General features: G+C 39.6%; 1 protein-coding gene across 1 annotated transcript in view; it reads right to left on the bottom strand.

The window, feature by feature from the left end:
* apbb3 (amyloid beta (A4) precursor protein-binding, family B, member 3) overlaps window positions 1–8,889 on the bottom strand; it is a 40,752-nt gene extending 31,863 nt beyond the window's left edge. Inside the window, 1 exon segment of the mRNA NM_001102932.1 lies at window positions 8,627–8,889. Within this exon segment, the coding sequence (NP_001096402.1) occupies window positions 8,627–8,675 (49 nt within the window). The 5' untranslated portion in view covers window positions 8,676–8,889.
* Between the last annotated feature and the right edge of the window lie 8,005 nt (window positions 8,890–16,894).

Raw genomic sequence — 16,894 nt, 5'->3', positions numbered from 1 at the left:
CAATGGAAATCGCCAGCATCAAAACATACGAGGCTACTTCAAGTCGCCTGCTGTTTTCAGACCCTTTTCTGAGCAACTTGAGTAAACATGTGGGAGGGGTAACTGTTGAGTGTACCATGGGTAGCAGATCGCCTGGAGCTCAACTCGCATGAAATCTCTTCATGTGTATTGTCGTGGCGACTTGTCGCCAAAGCGCCTGGGGGAAAAAACGCAGGCGACAAATCTCCTCGTGTGCCAGAGCCCTAAAGGACAAGGAAAGTCAAAATTTATTAAGCACACTATTCAATAGTACTACTATCGCTACTATCGCGCTCCCCTTCAGCACAAGCAGGCGCGCTCCGGTTGCCATGGCGACGCGCTGCCGGCTTGTACTGAAGGGGAGTGCGCGGGGAGACAGAGTTTCTTCAGTCTGTGCAGTAGCAGGGACGCAGCAAGTAGGTGCGGGAACGGGAGCGGGGGGGAGTTGATGTCTGTGCAGGAGCGAGGAGCGGGGGCTGAAGGGGGGTGCCTGCTTGTGCTGCATAGGGTCGTTTGCGCATGCGCCGCCTATAGTCCTGGTCATCGTGTCCTTGCTGGAGCGATGCATCATGGGAATCCTCTTTACCCAGCTGAGCATTTTTTTTTCCTGTTTGGCTTCTGATCATCTGAACGATTGCAATTTGGGGAGACTTAAGGGCACTATTGAGACAACTGAATGTATGCTTGCAGCTTGAGATTAACTCTTTGGTAGCCTTTCCTTCTCCTTTAAGTATTTTGAAAAAACTCTGAATTGCCTCTCAGGATTAAATATTAGTAAAGACAAATAACAAGGATCCCAAATTTAATACATTATCCTCTTGAACACAAGTGTGCCCATCCCATAGATCATTGAAAGAAAATAAAGTAGATGCAAATCTATAAAGGCTATTTTACATGATGAATTCCAGCTTCAAATGGAAAAAGGCTTGTTTGCCAATGTTTGTACCACAGTTATATACTGTATGTACCTGTACCAGAAGCTATTTATATGTTGTGTAAATTACTCCCATCTGTTTTCTCCTTGAAGGGGAGGATAATTTGCTGGCAAGATTCTGTATTCTGTATTCAAACCTGTAAATTTAGAAATCATACATTTTAACCCTCATATGTAATAAAAGGCACTAAGTTTGCCCAGGAGCAGTAACCCATAGCAACTAATTAGATATTTGCTTTCAAACAGGTGACCAGTAAATGCTACATGCTAATTGGTTGCTATGGGTTACTGCTCCAGGGCAAACTTAGTGTCTTTTATTACATAACCCACTTTTGGGGTATATATATCATGCTGTGTAAAAAGTGGAGTGAAACATTACCGGTGATGTTGTTCATAGCAGCCAATCAAGTGCTTTGCTTTGGTTTTCTGTTGAAATCTAATTGCCGATTGGTTGCCCTGGTAATGATTCGCTCCACTTTTTATACAGCATGATAAACATACCCCAGAGTCTACTATATTCTCTATCCCTTTGGTCTGTCCTCTCAGGACAAACAATATGCGAGAAATCTAAATGGGGGACCACCGGGCAGAGTAGGATTAACAGAAGGCAGAGGCAGGCAGGAACAGCCGTTAGCAGTTAGCACCCAGCGAACTGAGAAAGGATTAAAGTATTTTCATACATAAAATAAATTGGGCACCCAAGTGTAGTTTAATCCTGGCTCAACACAACAATAAGCTCCACTGGGACAGGGACTCATGGTGCCTGATGTATAATCTCTGTAAAGTGCTGTGAAATATGTCAGTGCTATGTGAATGAGGGATAATAATAATAATAATAATGTTATTATGCTCAGTAAATTGTCATTCAACAGCTAAACACATTAATGCTCACCCTAAATTTCAAACTGAAAAATAAGTCTCCAAATAGAACTATCTTTAGCACTCCTTAACACACAGAGTGAGGGAGTTAAACAACAGCTGGATTGTAACAGACTGTTCGGTCCTCATCTCTCTGGTTTGTACTTATGGTTGCTGCCTTTTTAGTGAAAGATACCAGTCACATAAGGGAGGGAGGTGGGACCATCATGGGCAGGTGATAATGATGTAAAAGGGTGGAGAAATTATGTAAAAGGGATGGGACAGCATGGACTGGGGCCAATCCAGTACTAAAAGCAGCTTTTTTGGGAAGCATAACCAAAGATAATTACAGATTTACCGGCATACATTAATTGGAAGTAAATTTGTAACACCGCCCCGGGTTAGGCTGGTATTTTACTGGATAGGCCAGGTGGCAACCCTATTTGTACTTGTGAGCAGGCCCGGATTTGGGGCGAGGCCACAAAGGCCCGGGCCTAGGGCGGCACAAATTTAGGGGCTGCATGCCACCCCGCTGCAACAAAATTTTGCTCCCATACAGTGCAATGGGGACCTCTCCCCACTGCCCCATATGGAAGTGTAAATGTCCGCACATGTGCGCTTGAGGTGGGGGAGGGGGGGTTGGTGTTTATTCGCGCATGCACGCGTGTGGTGGCCAAATGGGGGGCGGCCTTGGGGCGTCCGGATGGGAAATTCGCTGCTGCTTGTAGCCTCAAAAATTATGCCGACCCATACCTAGCAGGTCACTCATTTATGCAGTATATTATCCAGTACCTCTAATGTATTACTAAGAATAGTTTTGACTGGGGGTATATTAACTTGAATATTATATGTACAAGTGATAAACGGGGTAAAACAAGATATAATAAAAGGTGCAGAATTCTAGAAAGCCAAATGAACCAATCAGGTAGCACTCCCTGGTCACTGGCTTATTAGACCTCTGCAAAGCTTGCACCTTCTATTACATTACTCCTCTCTACAACTACCTTCACAAGACAATCTGATTTCCAGCAGAAAATAAGAAACTTTGGGCAGAGCAGCACAACGTATAAACTTTCAAGCACACCGAACGCCTACGGCATTAAGCTCTTCCAAATCTCCTTTTGAAAGATAATAATTTAGCTTCCTTATGAGTTTATCATTCATTATCTAATTATTGCTTTGGCTAATGCAAATGAATGAAACTCATGTAAGGTAATAGCTTTTACATCCATCTGCAAATACCCATAAGCTCCGAATCAAGGAGCATACATAAATAATAAAGGGATATTAGAAAATAATGATTTTTAAAGATAAATAAGTGAATTATCCATATAAAGGTTTAATATGAGCTTATTATTTTTTTTTCTCTCATACTGGGATTTCTCTTTGCCCCCACTTTGGTTTTTATGGTTATTGAGCACTTTCTCTAAGTATAATCAAATAAAAATTCTGACCTGTTTCCGAAATAATCAAGTTACTCTTCATTAGCCCCCTCTTATCATCTGTTTCACTTCATGCAGGAGTTGGGAGTCTGATCTTGAATGACAGTTAGGTCTAATGCTTCCTTTGCGGGGTTGCTCCTAGAAGATGTATTAGAGCTCTTGCTTATTATGCTTATTTTGTTTTGCTTATGCTGGAATCAGTTATTTGTGTGACCTCTAATACATCTGCTAGGAAAGGGAAGCCCCCTATAATATATATTGGATCTAAATGTCAGTCAAAATCTGACACCCAACTCTTGCATAAAGAGAGAATGAAGAAAAACAGATGCTGAGAGGAGAATAGCGAAGATAAACTTGATTACTTTGGAAACGGGTGGGAATTTGTAATTCATTACATTTAGAAAGTTTTTTTATTTCAGAATGATTAAGCTTATATTAAATTTTCATTTTCATGATAGTTTAGCAGACAAACGGTATAGTGATCCAAATTACAAAAAGAAAAACCCCAGGTCTCAAGCATTCCTGACAATAAACCCCTAACCTGTACTATTTCTTTCATCTTGGGTCTACAAATCCGCCTAGCTCCATGTGTGCTCATATATCCATATCCTAGCGTTTTAGTCTCCATTTTGTAAGTCTTAAGCAGCTGTTCCATCAAGTGGCAGTGAACCTTTTGTAATATAGTGCTAAAGCAGTGCTGGGTTAGCCTTGTGTTCTTTGCAGAACACAAGCCGTGTTGTATACATGGGGGCAAATGCAGATCTCTGTTCAAGAAAGTCTAGGGCAGGGTGCAAGTGTGTAAAAATATGTGGTTTGTGTGTTTTTTTGCACTCTGCAGCCTGCCCTCTGATGTTCTTTATGGATGATCAGTCACAATAGACTGTAAGTAAAATCCTACATAGCACCAATTCCCTCCTTAAAGGTATTCCCCTGTCCTAAGCACAGCTGAAATACTATCTATATTATACTGGCTCATTAATACTAATAAGCAATATACATTTCTAAATAATAAAAATTTTTAATATAATAACAACCAGCACTCTGTTTGTCACCCAAGCTCAGCACTTGTCATTCATCACATTGTATATGCCCTTTGTTATTGACCATTGTGGAACACAAACTCTTCCATCCCAGGAACCAAGAGTCAAGATTTTCAAGAAACAGAGTGCATTGTTAGATATCATATTTACTTGTCTTCATGGAACCTGAACCAACGTTACACAAGTGCCTGACCTGAAAGAACTTTTTAATTAAAGTTGTTATTAATATTCAGAGTACAATTAATATTGCTGCTTTCTGCACTCTGACAATATTAATGGCAGAATGTCGGTGCCAGCAAACAAGCAGCCAATGTACTTGTAGCCGCAAAGATTAATAGCCCTTATGGACAAATACACTGCAAATGTTCCATATAAGCAGAACTTAAAAACAACACATTTAATGATCTGGGAATAGAAGGCTGCCAGTTATTTCATTATAATGGGGGAAAACACGTCCAGAGGATCTCTGCAAAGAAACACTAATGCCACTTTACCTGCCCATGTTATGACAAGAAAATACTGAAATAAATAAAACATATATGATGTTTCAGCACATTGCCTTCCCTGTCTAACTTCTAGAAATAGGTCATGTTTCAGAACAGAATGTATTCCCTAGCCTCATGCTATACATTCCTTTTTTCCTATTTTTTTCACCCACAATGCACAGAATTCCATTGTAACTGTGACCACGCTCTGAGTTACTAAGCACAACTATACGGAAGTGCGTTTGGACTCAAGTACCTTTGCATCAACACTTGCAACATTTGCATCCATTTTAGCACAACCACACTGCATGGTTCATAAACGACCCATATAGTTTTACTCTGCTCTATACATCATGCAGTTATTTTTTTACCTTTTTAATCTTTATCCTTATACTTATTGTCTTTGCAGTGCTACCGCAGCGAGATGGTGAGACTTCACAAAAGCTTACTCTGATTCCATTTAATTCAAACACAAAGCCTATTTTATTTAATAACACTGTTTTCATTAGTTTGTATGGATGATAACTGAATATGGAAATTTAATGGTGATTCAAGAGAAAGTAGGAGTCTCACTTTTCTGAATGCAAATTTCATTTGCACAACGGAATATTTTATATGACATTTGCAGTTAGTGAAAATCTGCAATCCAAAAAAACATTTTAAACATATATTTTTAATTCTTTTCAAGGATTGCCCATTGCACCCTCGGTGTAACTAACAGTGCAGTAGGTATATGAATGTGTGTGGCCTGCTTGCCAACCTGGCAAGTGGAAAGCAAAAAATTGTGGGGTTTTGGGCAGATTAAGGGCATCATTGATAATAACGGGATTGCTGTGGCATGGTCTAAAATGCTTTACAACTTTGTTTTAAAATGAAATTAAAGGGTGTGTGTGTGTGTATGCCAACTAGTTGGAGGCTTGCAGATAGAGAACAATATAACATTTTGTAACCCACCCCCAGCTAAACTATAGGTCCCACTAGTAAGCTCAGAAATAGGTTCCTGTTTACTGAATTTACTGAATGGAAAAAAAATGGAGCAAAACACTTTCCACAGTGCCCAGCACAGCCCACCCTTAGGCAAAGATTTTTGAGCTTTAGAATGAAGCTCAAAGTCTTGTGCTTCTACCATGAAAAAAATAGCTACCTGCATTTGATGCAATATGACCCTCTGTCATGCTCAAGAACATGCGTCCAAGTTATTGGAAAATTTCTCCAAATTATTCTTTTAATGCTTTCCCAGGAATGCATATGTATCCTCTGTGTATCTGTTTGTGTGGTGTGTGTGTGTGTGAATGTGTGTATATGTGTTTTTGTAGCAGACTCCTAGCAAGCGAGATGTAAAAGGAGGAGGGTGTAAAGCAAATTAGGGGCATAAGTGGGCAAAGTGGGGCATTGTTGAGGCACAGCATAAAAGGCACACAAAAGTGCACACATTTACGCAAGGGAAGGCTAGAATTACCATCAACCTACCCGGGAGATGATGGTAGTTCGGGGTTCTCCTAGCAGATAGATATGATGCAAGTGAATTGACTAATGCCAATTTTTAACACTGTGAGAATTGGCTTACGGAACTCCATCCCCTCTTTGAAAATGCTGAGTGATATCATTTCCATCAACTGGTGTGAGAGTAAAGTGTGTACCCAGTTCTTTTGGCCTGCAGGTCACTGTAGAAACCTGAGGTACCACCTGGTTCTGCAGTGGCGGTAGCTTAGGGTTCCACTACAGGGCCTACATCAATAGGTGCAGCAGCACTCAGAATAGGAGGCCCAAAGTGCAACTATCTGGAAGTGTAAGTAGTGCATGTTGCAGAAAGTACATTTTTTACAAACTCTAAGCCAGTGATGCCCAATCATTGGCTCATAAGCAACCTGTTGCTCATCAACCCCATTGATGTTGCTCCCAGTGTCCTCAAAGCAGTTGTTTATTTTTGACTTGGATGCAAGTTTTAAAAGCATTTAACCATATGTACTGCCAAACAGAGCTTCCTTTAGGCTGCCAGTCAACACGGGGCTACCAAATAGCTAACAACTGCCCTAATTTGGCACCTCCTAGGAATTTGTTTCATGCTTGTGTTGCTCTACAATGTTTTTTTATTTTTAAATGTGGCCAGGGTCAGACTGGGGGGTGCAGGGCTCACCGGGTGCAGGTTCCGCATCCCTCGTACCCCCCTAACCCCCCTCCCCGCAGAACCTCCAGAGTTAAACGCATTAGGGGAGGAATGGTCGGCTGGGGAGCACCGGCAAGGTGCAAGGACACCTGCAAAATGGTTCCAACAAAGCATACTGCGCTGTGTAACGTTTGCCTGAAAACCAGGATGCCAACATTTGCAGATTTTGTGGGTACCCAAAGTTTTCCACGCTCCCCCACATCCTTTGTGTCCTGTTTGTGAGGTGCATTAAAGGAGAAGGAAAGGTAAAAACTAAGTAAGCTTTATCAGAAAGGTCTATGTAAATACAGCCATAAGCACTCACAGAAATGCTTCTCTGTCAAAAGAAACAGGATTTGTTGTCTCTTTGTTTTCCTGTGCCAGAGACACGCAGCTCTCACCTCTCTCCTGCTCCCCCCTCCCTTAAGAATGCTAAGAACTCCCTCCCCCCCTTAGGAATGTGTGATCTGAGCCAATCAGCAGGAAGCTTCCTCATAGTCTTACTAACTGAGCATGTACACCGGTCTTGGTCTTGGTGCAGGAGTGAGGCATTATGGGAACTTTCATTACATAGCTCAGCCTTTTTTTTCCAATGAGGCTTCTTATTATCTGAACGGGAGAAATATGGGGAGACTGCAGCTTGAGATCAACTCTTTATTAGCCTTTCCTTCTCCTTTAATGATACATGCCTGGCTCTGCACCACATATGAACTCGCTTATCATTAAGTCTTTCTACCATTAAACTAACTTTGTATTTGTTAATGCTACCCTATGCACTAAACTAACTAAGCTAGACTTGTGGATGTTATACAGCACTACATCAGCTTGTGTGTGTTTTACAAGCAATAAATAAGCCATTTCCTCTGCACTGGCAAATGCATAATTCAGATTTATAGCATAATCACTGGATATACAGATGGCTACATCTCAAACCAATAGGCAACAAAACAAGTGTTATCCGATATCTAGCCTGCACAATGCAAGTAATCTGAGACACCCATGTAAGCTTTTTTTGCCTGCAGCTCACTGTGGCTCTTGCTGAACAGATATGAGAAATCCTCTATTCCTATAGGGTCTTACATTAATGAAAGAAAGAAGCCAGAACTTATCAGTATATTGTTTCACTACTTAAGTTAAATGCGATCCAAAATTCATAGGTGCCTAAAATCACCTTACAACGAACCACCTCCCCCAAAAAGGATGTTTTCTACTACTCTTAAAACAGTTGCACAATAAATATAACAATTCCTTCTTTATCTTATTGCTATTACATAGATACAAAGTTACTTTGGGTTTTAAAAGGCAAAAGTTCATCAAGTTTAACCCCTATCTATCTATCTATCCAGACATGTTATTACAAACTAAGAGATTAGGGCATATCAGGGCATATCTATGCTAGCTCTATAGGAGCAATTGCCAATATATGACACAACACCATTAATTAGAACACTGGATAGGAACTGCATTGCTTACAAACACATATAAAAGAAGCTACTGGTAATAAACCTGCTTGTTTCTGTCCTTACGAATTAAATGAAGATTGGGGTAGCCATCATGCAGGTCTGCATACACAGAACTACAGAGAGGCTTGAACTAATAACGGTTCCCTTGCACTGGCATTCAACACTTCTGCATGCTGTGCCTCTAGGGGACCCGCAGGAAATGTAAGTAAACATCCCACTGCGAATTAAAAATCAACTTACCGTCGTAATTTACGATAATAATTGCCAGCATATAATCCTTCCCCAGCATGTTCCGAAAGGCAGGTATTCAATCACAACAAGCAAAAGGGATGGCTTGCTAGCCCCACTATGTCTGACCTCCACCAAATTGACAATACAGATCCAAAGCAACAAAGGGAAAGATGTAAAGTAGCTTTCTGCCTTTCCTACACCGCTCACACTGTGGGAAAAGCTGAGAAGTCAGCCCCCATGTACGTGGATGTGATCCAGACAGGGGACTGGACAGAAGGAAAGCAGTAATCCAAGAGGAAAAGCAGAGCTTGGGAGATGATGCTGGAGAGAGCCGGGGTGGGAGTAGCAGTGTAGGAGGAGCTGTCCAGTGCTGATGAATGATGCTCCTCTATGTACTGTATTGGAGCTCACACTGAGAAGACTCATTCTACTGAGTTCATGAGGCAGGCAGGGCTGCTAGAAACGCTACATTATCCTGAATGCCTCTACATGGAGCATTTACAGCTGCGCTTTGCCTCTACACTGCAGTGCTTCCCAATGAATTATTTAAAGCAATAACCCTGTGTGCGCTGTCATTTTTATACAACTTGTATGGCTGGGCAGATTCCTGGCAACCATACTATTTTTAGCAGTCCAGGTTACACAGACACTTGCTGGCTGCAAAAACAAAAAAGCTGTTTCTGTTCCCATTGATAAATCAGTTGCACAGGAATCAGTGCTAGTGTCAGTTTTGTGATTAACAGTCCAGCATAATAGAATATTAGCCGTTACAGTGTGTATAATGGGTGTATGGGATTTCTATTTAAAACAGAAACCCTCTGAGGTTTTAATGTCAAGATGATATATGATCAGGCCAGTAGTGTGTTGGTAATAGAGGATATTTCTACTGGCCTGATCATATACATGATCAGATCTTATGTAAAATGGCACAGCTGGAATGGATGCACAACTACACCACTGTTCACTAAGTAGCTACTACAGAGGTAATACAGGAATAGCATCTATTACCCATTACCATGAGGAGGCCTATATAGGTGAATGGCCTTTCCCATAGAGTCCTAGGAAGCTAAACAATTTTTCATTTTGATTAATTAATAATGTATATAGCAGTACATTCTAATTGACGAAATAAGATAACATACTGGGGCTCATTTATAAGCAAAGGGCAAATTTGTATTTAACCCTTTGCAAGCACAAACTGCAGAAAGATGCCTTATAAAGCCAGGTCCCCATATGAGCAGACAGTTGCTTAAAGGGTTTGATCACCTATGAATTAACTTTTAGTATGATACTCTGAGACAATCTGCAATTAGTCTTCATTTTTTATTATATGTTTTTTTAATTATTTAGCTGTGTATGTAGCAGCTCTCTATTTTGGAATTTCAGCAGTAAACTGGTTGCTAGGTTCCAAATTCCCCTAGCAACCAGCCACTGATTTGAATAAGAGAATAAAATATGAATAGGAGAGGGCCTGAATTGAAGGTTAAAGGGATGGTTCACCTTCAGGTTAACTTTTAAAAGATGTCCGATTCCTAGAAACTTTTAAATTGGTCTTTATATTTATTTTGTATAGTTTTTTCAATTACAGTATTTGCTTTGCTTTTCTGACTCTTTCCAGGTTTCAAATGAGGGTCACTGACCCCAGCAGCCCAGACACTATTTCTCTGTGAAGCTACAATTTTATTTGTATTGCTACTATTTATTACTTATCTTTCTATTTAGGCTAATGTCACACGAGACGTAGGGCGGAATTTTCAGAAAGCGATTTCACGCTTGCCGAAAATATCCGCCCTACGCCTCGTGTGGCATAAGCCTTAGACCCTTTCTTATTCATATTACTGTCTCTGTTTTAAACCACTGTCTTGTTGCTAAGTTAAATTGGACCCAAGCAACCAGATAGCTGCTGAAATTCCAAACTGGAGAGCTGCTGAACAAAAAACTAAATAATTCAAAAACTGCAAATAATAAAAACCAGAAAATAAAAAAAGACCAACTGCAAACTGTCACAGAATAGCACTCTCTACAATATACTAAATGTTAATTTGAAGGTGAAAGAAAGCCACATAAGAAGCTGACTAAATTGGTTTGAACCAAATATTTGGTTGTTGGCCCTACCATCAGATAATCACAAGGGAAATATATGAAGAGTCATTGACCCTTGACTTCAACAGGAGTTGGAGACCTGCCCAATTTAATATATTATTGAGAGTCAGATCAGATCTGAAAGTCAATTCTCTCTCTCTATCTTTAACCATGATTTCATACTCCCTTGGGCACAAGATATGAGGGATTATATTTTCATTTAGTATAAATCAGATAATAAGGCACATGTGTGAACACTGGGCTCAAGTCTTAGGGTGAAGATACACAGAGCTACTCGTAGCAGCTACTTGTCACGGCTACAGAAACAGACAATGCTTATCATGTACTGATACTTGTTTCTACGTGTGTTTTAGCAGAGGCAATTCTTAGGATTGTCTATGGCAAGGTATTTTCTGGTGTTTAGTAGCCGTGACAAGTAGCCACTACTACGGTAGTAGTTCTGTGTGTCTTCACCCTTATGTTTGCTTGTCTGTGCAAAATTGCATAATGATCATGGATCCCAGTACTTAACACCAGCCATAAGGAAACAGTAAATACAGGGCACCAAATCCATCTTAAGCGGCAGGAAATTCTACTTCTGCATCAAGTAAAACGCATAAGCAGAAGGAATGCATTTGGATGTCGCTGCTATACTCACATGAATGGCTCATTCAAGTTTCCCCTAGGAGTGCACATTTTTCAGGCAGACTCAACTCTCTGAGCTCCAGGCTGGAGATCTCAGCCCATTTATTGCACTTTGCACCTTCACCCACTATTTTGTAAATAAGTCCCAATATGTACATTTATTTAAGCAGTATATATTGGCATAGTTTGCATTGCAATGGGTGATTAAACACTAGGTGATTTCATGTAATAAAAAGTTAAAATGTATTAGATGTATAAATAATATTTGGTGGCAGAAGTTTTTATATGTATATAAAGGTATGGGAGCTATTATCCAGAATGCTCGGTACCTGGGGTTTTCCGGATAAGGGGTCTTTCCGTAATTCGGGTCTCCTACCTTAAGTCTGCTAATAACATTATTTAAACAGTAATTAAACCCAATAGGATTGTTTTGCCTCCAATAAGGATGAATTATATCTTAGTTGGGATCAAGTACAAGGTACTGTTTTATTATTAGAGAGAAAAAGGAAATCATTTTTAAAATCTGAATTATTTGCTTAAAATGGAGTCTATGGGAGATGGGCTTTCCGTAGGTTTCTGTGATGAGGTAGGTAGGAATTTGAACAGTGGGGCTGCAATAGATGTGGTGGACTTTTTTTAGAAATTAGTTGGGCAAAACCCTTATTGGAGAAGGACCTGGTGATGAATAATAAACTTGGCTGTGCCATGCAATGCCACTCAGTAGAGGGAAGGGCCTATAACTGCAAATGTCAGCAAAGTGTGGTTAGATTTTTTTTTTCTAAAGAATTCAATAACTGCAAATAATAAAAAAATAAAGACCAACTGCAAACTGTCGCAGAATAGCACTCTCTACAATATACTAAATGTTAATTTGAAGGTGAACATGTTTTATTATTAGAGAGAAAAAGGAAATCATTTTTAAAATCTGAATTATTTGCTTAAAATGGAGTCTATGGGAGATGGGCTTTCCGTAATTCGGAACTTTCTGGATAATGGGTTTCCCGATAAGGGGTCCAATACCTGTATAGGTTTCTGTGATAAGGTAGGTAGGTAGGTAGGAATTTGGACAGTGAGGCTGCAGTAGATGTGGTGGACTTTTACCCAAGAAATTAGTTGGGCAAAACCCTTATTGGAGAAGGACTTGGTGATGAATAATAAACTTGGCTGTGCCATGCAATGCCAATCAGTAGAGGTAAGGGCCTATAACTGCAAATGACAGCAAAATGAGGTTAGATTTTTTTTTTAGTTCACAACAAGTCTATAAAACAGTGCTGTCTTATAGTCACACCTTTATACCTTCATCTAGCTAAGTGGTTCCTTCCTTCCTAATGCTGTGACCCTTTAATACAGTTCCTCATGTTGTGGTGACCCCCAACCATAAAATTATTCCTAAGACCATCGGAAATGTGTTTTCTAATGGTCTTAGGCGACCCCTGTGAAAGGGTTGTTCGACCCCCAAGTTGACAACCACTGCTCTAGCTCTTTTGCCTTCATGCCAGTGACTGGTACAAACAGGCTGAGATACTGGTGTAGATTGTGTGATTGGTACAAGTGTACATCCAGTGAATCAGATCCAGGTCTATAGTCTGTGATTGATTATGTAAATATGCATGTATACATATATATCAATCTCTTCACAGCCTGGTGGTACCTCTATCAGTTTGATGCTGTAAGGTAGCTTACTTGTTTTATTATTGATCATATTCCATTTCTAATGGCACGGCAATGGAAGGAATATTATAAACAAGTGGCAATATGAGCATTGTAAATGGCAAGGAACCAGCTACTCTATGCAACTTTAACCCATTGGATCTGAGCCATGTGCTGTGTCCTGAGGTAAAAGTGGACAGAACTGGCACAGTGGTTGCAAATCAACAACTACTACTGACCTGGAGGTGGGCATAGAGAGTACTGTTTCTATTTTTGCTGACAATACTAAATTGTGCAAAACTATAAGTTCCATGCAGGATGCTTCCACTTTGCAGAGCGATTTGTCAAAATTGGAAAACTGGGCAGCAAAATGGAAAATGAGGTTTAATGTTGATAAGTGCAAAGTATTTTAGAAATAATTTAAATGCGAGTTACATACTAAATGGTAGTGTGTTGGGGCGATCGTTAATTGAGAAGACAGAACTTTCATTTGGAGCAGTGTAGGTGGTTTTTCACGGTGAGGGCAGTGAGGTTATGGAATGCCCTTCCTAGTGATGTGGTAATGGCAGACTCTGTTAATGCCTATAAGAGAGACGTGGATGAGTTCTTGAACAAGCAGAATATCCAAGGCTATTGTGATACTATATCTACAGTTAGTATTGATGTTGGTTATATATGTGAGGTCATTATAGGTTTGTGTGTGCTGGGTTTACATGAAAGGGTTGAACTTGATGGTCTTTTTTTCAACCCTATTTAACTAAATCAATGCAGCGATAACAACCAATGGCTCAGGACCAACAAATTGCTTACCAGCCCTTTTGTTGTTGTTCCCAGTGGCCTCAAAAACAGTGTTAATTTTTAAATTTCTAACTTGGAGGCAAGTTTTGGCAGCATAAAGACCATGTGTACTACCAAACTGAATCTCCCTTAGGCTTCCAGTCTATGTTGGGCTACCAAATAGCCAATCACAGCCTTAATCACCCTCTAGGATTTTTTCCCCCAGCATATTATTATATTATATTTAAATGTTGCTAATGGGTAAAAAAGCTTGGGGACACGTGCTATAACAAGTATGTTTAAGAGTCAGCTACTAGGACCAAAATTCAACAATAGCTTGAGGGTTAGACATTGTTTTAACACATGCTTCACTGCAACTATACAGTGAGGAACATAAGTATTTGAACACCCTGCGATCAGAAATCATGGAGGGGTCTGAAATTCACATTGTAGGTGCATTCTCACTGTGAGAGACAGCATTTAAAAAAAAAAAATCAGGAAATCACTTTGTATGATTTTTAAAGAATGTATTTGTATTGCACTGCTGCACATAAGTATTTGAACACCTGGCAATCAGCAAGAATTTTGGCTCTCAAAATTAATTTCTAAGTGGGAGAACTTGCAAAATCGCAGGGTGTTCAAATACTTATGTTCCTCACTGTATATTGTTTTTTCTCACAGAAATACATTATATATGATGATTTTAAATAATTTCATGAATTATTTTAGTGCAGGATAGTTACAGCTGCTTAGTTAGTTCAGATTCTTGTTACCCATACTCGCAAATCAGTCAAACAGCAAGCACATTTACTGGCTGCCTGCAATAAGATTACTGAAAATAAACATCTGATTGGATGCCTGATTAAATTAATCTAAAGAAATTTTTGCCCGTTGTGCCAGTCATGAAGAATGCTTAGGTTACAAATCTTTCTATCATTACTAAAGCATATAAATAATGTATTATCAGATATCAACTACAGTGATTCTAGTCACTTAACTCCAAACCCTAGGTACCTTACCTTAAGTGTAGTGCCAAGGTATTTTTGCTATGTGCCTGGTAAATGCAACCCCACCAAAGCAACAGCCACCACAAAATGCAGAGCACTCTAAGTTGTCTTTGTATTGAAAAGATTGGGTAAACATATTTTTCGATGAAACATACATTTTTCAATTACCCTAATTATCATTTTGAGTGAAGCACAATGGCAAAGCATTTTACTACTTTACTGTTCAAGACTTAAAAAGTATTAGATAATATTGATCCTTCTATAAGAAGACAATTACAAGTGTAAAATGATGGCATTCCAGTTATGACTTAATCTATATGGAAGCGTATATTTCATTTTTGTTTCCCGGGTCAGGAACATTTTATTCTGCTAAGGAAATACAGAATTACTTTTCCCTTATATGTAACCCTGGGCCAGGCACACTGAAAAACCAAGGTGGTGAACGGTGCATGATATAATGCTTGTGTAGAGCCCTTAGAGAATTTAGGATTAAGACATGAGTGATTTAGTGGCACTGACTTTTTTGTAGCCAGGATTAGTGTTTACATCCCCTTGTGCAATGTTATGAATAACCTGTCATTCAACTAGTTTGCATTGGTCAGCAGCTGCAATTAACCACAGGTCAAGGCATTCACATATGGCATCAAGGTTACTAAAAAAAACACATTCAGCAGATTGAAACTTTACATGAAGGGCACATGATCCTCATAGTATTAGCAGCTATATATATAAATTTTTAATTAGCACATTTACGAAGGCAAATTGTGCCACCAGCCAATTCTCCCTACTACAGCCCTTAAAAAGCTGTTGATAATTTCATGGCTGGTAAGGAAGACCACAAGTCACAAGTGGTGTTTTCAAAGTTATTTTGGTTGTGGCGGATATTGCTGGTCATGCTTTCAGCAATGGCAGCGATGATAGCACTATATGATTCTAGTTTGCAGCACAAATAGAGGGAATGGTGCTGAGATATTGGGTCGTAGGATCCTTGCTGCCTAGCCACAGCATGGACTATCCTTTGCGAAGCCAATTTGGTAACATGGTGTTAAACTGATGTCTTACTCTCCATCATATCCACACTGTAATGTTGAACCACTAGTTCTGGGCAAAACACATACTAATACATCTGAAAATACAGTATCACTAACAATAAATGATAAAGCAACTATGAAGGTGAAGGTTTATTTAATGAAGGTCATGATAAATAGTATGTAGCATAATTCTAAGCAACCGAACTTGCTCAGTAATCTTGGAAACGTTTCCCCACTCATCCAAACAGCTTCTTAAACATTCCCATGATTACTGAGTGCAGCTGCTTTAGGCATATCACTGCTATTTACCACTACCATGGCCTGAATGAATGAGACCTTCACAGACAATCACATAAATGATAAAGCAACTATGAAGGTGAAGGTTTATTTAATGAAGGTCATGATAAATAGTATGTAGCATAATTCTAAGCAACCGAACTTGCTCAGTAATCTTGGAAACGTTTCCCCACTCATCCAAACAGCTTCTTAAACATTCCCATGATTACTGAGTGCAGCTGCTTTAGGCATATCACTGCTATTTACCACTACCATGGCCTGAATGAATGAGACCTTCACAGACAATCACATAAATGATAAAGCAACTATGAAGGTGAAGGTTTATTTAATGAAGGTCATGATAAATAGTATGTAGCATAATTCTAAGCAACCGAACTTGCTCAGTAATCTTGGAAACGTTTCCCCACTCATCCAAACAGCTTCTTAAACATTCCCATGATTACTGAGTGCAGCTGCTTTAGGCATATCACTGCTATTTACCACTACCATGGCCTGAATGAATGAGACCTTCACAGACAATCACATAAATGATAAAGCAACTATGAAGGTGAAGGTTTATTTAATGAAGGTCATGATAAATAGTATGTAGCATAATTCTAAGCAACCGAACTTGCTCAGTAATCTTGGAAACGTTTCCCCACTCATCCAAACAGCTTCTTAAACATTCCCATGATTACTGAGTGCAGCTGCTTTAGGCATATCACTGCTATTTACTATATACCATGGCCTGAATGAATGAGACCTTCACAGACAATCACATCATCCGCACAAAGTTTTTATCCAGTACA

This window comes from Xenopus tropicalis, chromosome 3 (assembly GCF_000004195.4).
Source record: "Xenopus tropicalis strain Nigerian chromosome 3, UCB_Xtro_10.0, whole genome shotgun sequence".
NCBI classification, from domain to species: Eukaryota; Metazoa; Chordata; class Amphibia; order Anura; family Pipidae; genus Xenopus; species Xenopus tropicalis.
The sequence above is the reverse complement of the archived record's forward strand: the minus strand, read 5'-3'. Positions and strand labels throughout refer to the sequence as shown.